Raw genomic sequence first — 8,053 nt, forward strand, 5'->3', positions numbered from 1 at the left:
GCCTTTTTCGTCTTGTATGTCCTGACTTTATATAGGCACCTGCTTACAATAATTTATAAAGATAAATCAGTCAATGTGAGGTAATTTTAAAAAAGCCTTCCCTTTTTTAATTGTTTTGTACTTAAAGCTTTAGGTATGATTTTTTTTTGTCCAACTGGGATTGATATGGATGATTTTGTCTCAGAGCAGATACCCAAATACCAAATTGTTGAACAGATTTCTCCTTTGGAAATGTCACTGTCACTTGAAAATACCATGTGTACAATGCAGCTGTCTGATTTCTTAGGATTACAAAGATGCAAGACCATGTGAAGCCTATGTACAAGCTTGTAACTCAGTGCATAAAATTTCAATGTTTATTTCTAATGTTTTGAGATTCTCCTTTGCTGCAGTGTGTTTGCTTGCAAAGCCTCCTACCCTCCAAGTGATCACGTCGAATTTTGTAGCTTTTGTCATCATTTCTGGTCACAGACTCTTCTACAAGCCTGAATTATGCAGTACATTTTTATTGTCAAACTTATTCCTGCTTTTTAGTATTTAATTTTTTTTTTTGTGCACTACCACACTGTTGCATGTTTGTATTTTTTCCCACTCTTTTCATTCCTTTCTAGCAAGTTTGGTTTTGTTTTGTTTTTTCTTTTAATTGCCCACTCCTCAGATGTGGACTTCTGAGTTTCCCATCCTGAACTGCCACTGAGACACATGTTTTTAACACATTTTTGTTGTCATTAAACAATTCTTCATGGCTAATTCAGCAAAGAGGAGGAACTGCCTGGCTGCTGTTGGTGTTGATGAATATGATGACTGTATCACTTTGTCATCTGGCATTGCCACTGTCCTCCTCTTCAGTTGGTGTTCATTTCAGTTTGTTCTGTTACAGAAGTATCAGTATGTGATGTTTTTGTTCAGGTTTCACCAAAAGAGATCTTTTGATATTAAAAAAAAAAAAAAAAATCCTCCTTGCTTTAGCTCTGTGTGTTCTGCAGCAGCAGCTTGTGAGACTGTGCTGGAAATTCTATAGTCCAAACAGATTTGCTTCAGATCAGTGACTGCACAGCAAATCTCCAAGGAATATTTATGACCAGATGACACCCTTACCAGAACCAGATTGGCACGTGAGAAGGCTTTTTGCTCCTGGAGATGCTGTTTTTATAGAGTGAGCTTAGATGCATTTAATGCTCATATCCTCTGGTCAGGAGGAAGTGGATTTCAGGGGATCTGAGCCTTGGCCACTACATTTCCCAAAGAACACAGCACAATACCTGTATCTTCTTTTCAAATTGGAGTTGATTTTCCAGCTTCAGCTGGAGCAGTGTTGAGGGGATTGCCTCCCAATGGAAGCAGCTGCTCTGCTGCAAACCAGTGCAGTGAATTAACCCAGTGCTTTCAGAGAGAAAGTGCAAAGCCTAGCACAAAAGCTGATGACCGTGGATTTTATTATCATTAATAGATTCTCCCCCTCCCCTCCTCTAGGTCTTAAATGCACTCGCTGGAAGAAGGAAGTTTGGAAAACTGGAACTTTCCTGCTTTTCCTTCTTGAATCTCCCAATTGTTGCTGCTGGCCAGACAGCTGAGAACCCTGCTCCAAAATGACTGGTGCTAACTCTGGAGATGTATGTTTGCATTTTTTTGGGGCATTCATCATATCCTTAGCCTAGTAATGCCAGCAGTGTGCCTCGGTGGCCAAGAAGGCCAATGGCATCCTGGCCTGGATCAGGAATGGTGTGGCCAGCAGGAGCAGGGAGTTCATTCTCCCCCTGTATTCAGCACTGGTGAGGGCACAGCTGGAGTGCTGTGCCCAGTTCTGGCCCCTCAGTTTGGGAAGGATGTTGAGATGCTTGAGCACATCCAGAGGAGGCAACAAGGCTGGGGAGGGGCTGGGAACACAAACCCTGTGAGGAACGTTTGAGGGAGCTGGGGTTTAGCCTGGAGAAGAGGAGGCTTAGAAGTGACCCTATCACTCTCTACAAGTCCCTGAAGGGAGGTTGCGGACAGGTGGGGGTTGGTCATGATAGTAAAAGGGTTTGAAGATCATGGGGATTTAGGGTTAACAGGAAAATAAGCTTAGTAGGCCCTGGAAAAATAAATACCTTAAGCACATGAAGAACTAGTACTTGCTAGAACTGCACTGTGTAGCTAGTACATGATAAATGATATAATTGTTAGATGTGATGATTGTTTAGTAATTAAATAAAATTACTGTTTAATCATAAGAATAATCATGAGAAACTGTGGTCAGGGACCTAAGAAAGATCACGAGAAACTCATGTCAATATATACAATAGAGCAATATAAATTTAATAATTAATGTATAAGTTATATAACGATAGAATATAAAATACGTTCAGCTCGAAAGCCATGTCAGAGTCAGAGATTTGGGTCTGTAGCCCTGATTCCCAGAGCTCTCAATAAAAGCACCTGCATGGAATCATATCCTGTGATTCTGTGTGCTTCTGAACGCTGACAGTCACTTCCACCAGGCAGCACTGACAGAACAAGAGGACAGACACAGTCTCAAGCTACGTCAGGGAAGATTTAGGTTGGATATTAGAAAAAAATTTTTCACTGAAAGAATAATAAAATACTGGAATTGTCTTCCTAGGGAGGTGGTGGAATCACCATCTCTGGATGTGTTTAAAAAAAGACTGGACTTGGCACTTGGTGCTATAGTCTAGTTGTGATGTTAGGGCATAGGTTGGACTTGATGATCTTAGAGGTCTCTTCCAACCTCATTATTCTGGGATTCTGTAATGGTCCTGTGGTGCGGTGGAGAAGGAAAAGGGATAATCATTGCTGTGCAAGATGATGAGAAGCTGCAGGGGAAGTTAGTGGGCCTTTTAGCAGGCATCTGAAGGTATGTCAGTATATTCCCAGGCTCTGTGTGACCAAAGGAGCTTGGGAGATGAGCAAATGCACTGAAATTCAGAGTGTCATTATCTGCATAGCAGCCAAGCTTAGTACCTGCTGGTATATCAAACCAGGTCCTCTGCATAACCCGTGGACTCAAACTCTGCCCAGAATACCAGAGTTCAAGGAGGTATAATGTGAATTTTTTCAGAGTACAGTCAAATTTTTTGTCAGCCACACCTGCCTTTGTAGATAATCTCCATTAAAAAATTCAGTCATCAGCAAACTTGACTGCTGCACTTGTCTGTGTCCTTTTGTGGCTGCCTGTAGTGAGAGGACCTGTAGGATGACCACTGCTCTTCACCTGTCTTTCTAGCACTGATGAGAACTAGAAAGGGCACTCTGAGCTTTTTGCAGCTATGCATTGCTTCATTTTCTTCCTGCAGCTGTTGAAAACTGCCTTTTGCTTTGATCTTTATTCCAGGGACAAAATAAACAGTGTTGGACTTGTGTGGGGCTTTCTTGTGAAGTCAGAGAATGTTAATTGCTCATAAAAAATGTTTTCCCTCACAGTGGGATTTTTTTTTTCTTTATAAATGGCTTCTCTGCTTTCAAATGGTGAGTAAAAAGAAACTTGTAGAAGGACAGAGGTGTGGCATCACTGAAAGATCTGTAATAGGACATCAAGGTGCATCACTAACAACTGTTTCTTTTCACAGTGCTTAGAGAGTCACAGAATTATTTAGGTTGAAAAAGACCATTAAGATTGAGTCTGACCATTAACCCAGCACTGCCAAGTCCACCACTAAACCATGTCTCTTCAGTGCCACACACAGAAGTCTTTTAAATACTTCCAGGGATGATGACTCAACCACTTTTCAGGGAAGAATATTCTAGTGTTGGAGAACCCTATTGGTGAAGAATTTTTTCTAATGCCATTCTAAACTAAAAGTGGAGAGATTTAGATTAGATATTGGGAAGAAACTCTTCACCCAGAGGGTGGGGAGGCCCTGGCACAGGGTGCCCAGAGTAGCTGGGGCTGCCCCATCCCTGGAAGTGTTCAAGGCCAGGCTGGAGAGGGCTTGAAGCAAACTGGGATAGTGGAAATTGTTCCTGTCCATGGCCAGGGGCTTGGAATGAGGTGAACTTTAAGGTCCATTCCAACCCAAATCACTCTATCATTCTAAATCTCCCTTGGCAAATCTTGAGGCCATTTCCTTTTGTTTTATTTCTCACTATCTGGGACAAGAGACCAGCACCTATCTCACTGCAGCCTCCTGTCACATAGCTGTGGAGAGTGATAAGATGACAAGAAAGATTTCTGGGTATTATCAAAAGATCTTTCCTTGTGTCAGGCCCTGTCCACTCTTGTGAAGGTGTTAAAAAAAAAAAAAATACTATCTGTTTCTTTGTGAAACTAAGGAAAAACATCAAACTACTGGGCTGTGCAGGGTATCTAAATGACAAAGTAAACCAAAATCAGCTTGCAGAAAAGGGAAAATACAAGGTATATAGTCAGGACATTGCAGAAACTACCTAGTTCCTACTAGTATTGTGCTAAACAGTGGTAGCTCTTCTCTGACTGTGTCTGCATCTTTAGTCTTCCAAGACACAACATGGAACAGTGACACAGGACTGATGGTTTATGTAGCCAAAAGCTTATGATAGGGTGTATTGAAATGTGAATTCATTAGCCATGTATGCATTTTGATACCCAGCCACACAGGGTATCTGCTCTTCTTGTCTTTTTTTCTTATAAATGTGAGGAAACTTGTGGCAAACATCCATTGTGGGAATCCAGAGCTTCCCTCTGGCTGCCCTGGCAGGTCTGGGACCCTGGCAGGGGTCAGGAACCCCCTGGACAGAGCCCCCAGAGACACTGGCTGTGATCTCTGTCCATGGAACAGAGTTTGCAATCTTACAGCATGAATTACCAGCTCTGAGTGTTTGATATAAGTAATAATTAACTGTGGCACGGGTGCAAAAGTAAAATTTTAGGATTCTAGATTAGGGGTCCAAAGGGGACAAGATGGAGGAAATTGGGTGTGTCTTGTCCTTTTTCTCCTTCTTCATGCCCTCCATGTTTCACTGTGGTGTTGGCATTTTTCTGTTGGTTCAGGCTGGGGACACACTGTCCAACGTAGGTGACAGATATTGGCACGTTATTGTAAATCCAGCCCAGGGAGTTGCTGGTCACAATCCATGAGGTCAGAGCAGGAATATAGGCAGGTTTGAAGCCTACTTCATGTACTGAAATCTCATATTATACTTCTGTACCGAAATATGAAATAGTTTCATCCCACCTAAAAAGTGCAGATAGAAATGAAAGCTTCTAATTCTTCGTCTTTCAGCAAAGTCAGTAATTACAGTGTGAACAGGTGAAATAACAGATGTGACTTCACTTTTTGTTTATAATTCTGAAGAGTTTATGCATTTTCAAGAAAGATTTACGTGAAGAACATAGATAAGTAAATAAATGGAGAGAGTATATGATTAATGTTTTTAAAATAGTAAATGCTTCCCATTTGTAACATTCTTGAAACAGATCAGCCATGAGGACTTTGTTTTTCTTTCTCCTTTACAAGGCTGTCTGCGTTTTGTTTATTTACTGTACAAATTTATGTTCAATGCCTCCTTTTCTATTTAATCCACAGGAGAATTTTGGTCATTAAACTGCATTAATACATATTTATTTAAATAATTTAAAAATAAATATATAAATATATGATAAATTGATGTATGGGAATGAAACATTAAATACCATTAAACATTTAATCATTTTAATTTAATTATTAAATTAAAAGGAATTAACAAAATTAATAATGACAAAGCAGGAGAATGAAATCACATGTGTGAGATCCAACAAAACGTTAAGAAAAGGACCCACACAGGATCCACACAGTTTCAATATTTGGAAGCTACTGCAGGTACAACTGGTACTGCAACAAATCCATTCTATCAACATAAATGTTTATTCCTGCTTACAACTGTTCTTATCTGTTTCTGCTCCTCTTGCACTATGTCCAGAGCAGTGAAAAAAAGAAATGTTATTTCTACCTTTCAGCGTTTCTGCAGATTATGATTCTGTCAGAAATCTGTGTTGACCAAACTGGAAGTGTTTAAATGTGAGTAAATGAAGTGGCTAAGAACATTTGAAATACAGGAAGGAGGTAGATGGAGTTTGAAGGAAGGGGCCTTTTCTAGCAAAGTTCCTTAGCACCAATGGATTGGTTGCCATTTCAAGTTAGATGGGGCTTGTTCAGAATGGCTGTGTCTGGGTAAAACATGAAATTTTTATGGAATTTGAAATATGTAAATGCAAGCTTGGTTACTGGCTGGCTGGAAGATCAATATTCCAGTGTTCTCACTAAAAAAAGAAAAGTTCCAAGATTTTGACTACCGGTTTGATATCTTTAGTGAACTGCTTCTAACTTTTTGAAATTATATTTTTACTTCCCAATATTCAATTAAATAGAGTACTTTTGGAAGAAGCAGTTCAGTTTTGTAGTAATCCTTTTTTAATAAACCCAGCACAACAGCAGTGATCTCGAATCTCTCAGCTAAACAAGATTAGGAATTTCTTCAAATAAAAACTAAGTGCATGTTTGAAAAGAGTGAATATTTACTTTTTGTATCTCTAATTAGAAGTATTCTGCACTAAATGTAGGTTATCACACACTTTTTGCCATTTAGTTCCATTGAAGCGTTCTTGATGTATTTATTTTCATATTCATTTTTTAACAGGCAGAATAATGTTGCAATTGCTGTTGACACTGCAGTGGGATCTCTGCTCTGTTCTTACCTCTGCCAACAGGTAATTTTGTGTTGCTACTACAAGCCTCAGTATTCCTCACCTGTAAAGGAGATGATGGTATTGAAATGTGTTGGTAGCAAAGGAGGAAATTCAGTCTATAAGATGGCCATTATGGAACAGTTAGCTTTAGTGCAGGTCCAAATGTTGCATCTGAATATTGCAGAGATGATTATGTTAGAGATTGTCACTTATATAGTGAAATTAGGTGGATTTGATTGTGTGGTTCAATTGCAGGAAGTCTGCATGGGGAAAAAAGAAAGTGTCTTAAGATAGTGATGGGCATGATTCAGAGTGCTGATATGCATTCAGGTGAGAATTTTTTATCTGTCCTACTCCAGTCTTTCTGTGACCACTCTTGCCCAAGTCCTTCAGCACTGAGATGCAAAATCTTAGAAATTAACCCACCCAAATCTGACTGGTGCTAGTTCACTCTCTCATGTATTCCCCCCACTCCCATAAAATTCAGAATGTTGAAAGTGAGTCTTGGATTCCTCTTGCTATGAAAAGGTGCAAGCCATAAAAGCTCAGATTTAGGGGCTTGAAATTCTTTTAGAGCTGTCCTGTGTCTAGCAATTTGTGTTCCTTTGGGCTTGACAGAATTTTTTTGGCAGTTAAATTTTCACTCCCTGTGTTTTGCTGAGATTCGGGTTCAAATAAATCTGAAATGTGGACCAGTGTTCAGTCCAAGTGAGTGAGTTTCCCATGGTTTCTGTCTGAAATAATAAATCCTTCCTTGGAGAGAAAAGAAAAAACCTCCATTTGGTTCATCCAGAAGATTTGCAGATGCTTTACGAACCTGGGTTTAATTTGGGGTTTGCAAGAAAGACCTTTCCCATTTCTTCTATTCCTGTTTCAACTCTGGGGTGTAACCCTGCCCGTGTCAGAGTTAACAGGAGTTTTTCACTGCCATTTGTAGCAAAGACAGGATTTTCACTCTGAAGTTCTGCCTGTTTCTGTTCATTGCCCTTACAGGCCAAATACTGAGTTAGTAAGTATACTTAGTGAAGCACCTATTGATTTCAAGGCAGAATTTCAAAACATCAGGATTCCATGCTATTCCTCCTAACTGTATTAAAATTGGAAATGTATTAGCTATCAAATGACCCAATAAATGGCAGAATTCAATTGAGGAAGTGTAGCTCACTGAGGGCATATGCATTCCTAGATATTTTTTTTTTCTGTGTTTTTAAAGAAGATGCTTTGGCTGCCTCAAAAAATTCTCATGCCTACTACCCTAGAACTTGTTTTAAGATCTATACACATGGTACCTAGTATGCCTCCTGATTTTACAAAAAAACCCTGGTGTTGTTCTGCTCTTTGACCTGCAGCCTTCTGTACCCCATAAACTGAAGCAAAAAATGTCAGTCTAATCGATCCTTATTTAATAAACAG

General features: G+C 39.7%; 1 protein-coding gene across 3 annotated transcripts in view; it reads left to right on the forward strand.

The window, feature by feature from the left end:
• Positions 1–8,053, forward strand: part of LOC146768063 (uncharacterized) — a 518,279-nt gene that overhangs the window by 346,038 nt on the left and 164,188 nt on the right. For 2 of the 3 annotated variants that reach the window (XM_085577230.1, XM_085577229.1), the window contains 2 exons: positions 6,592–6,661; positions 6,896–6,970. The exons of the other annotated variant lie outside the window; for it this stretch is intronic. In XM_085577230.1, coding sequence (XP_085433356.1) covers positions 6,592–6,661; positions 6,896–6,934 — 109 coding nt within the window. In that variant the 3' untranslated portion in view covers positions 6,935–6,970. The remainder of the gene's footprint in view (positions 1–6,591; positions 6,662–6,895; positions 6,971–8,053) is intronic. 3 annotated transcript variants of the gene reach the window in all.

Source organism: Lonchura striata, chromosome 3, assembly GCF_050655825.1.
Source record: "Lonchura striata isolate lonStrDom1 chromosome 3, ASM5065582v1, whole genome shotgun sequence".
Classification (NCBI taxonomy): Eukaryota; Metazoa; Chordata; class Aves; order Passeriformes; family Estrildidae; genus Lonchura; species Lonchura striata.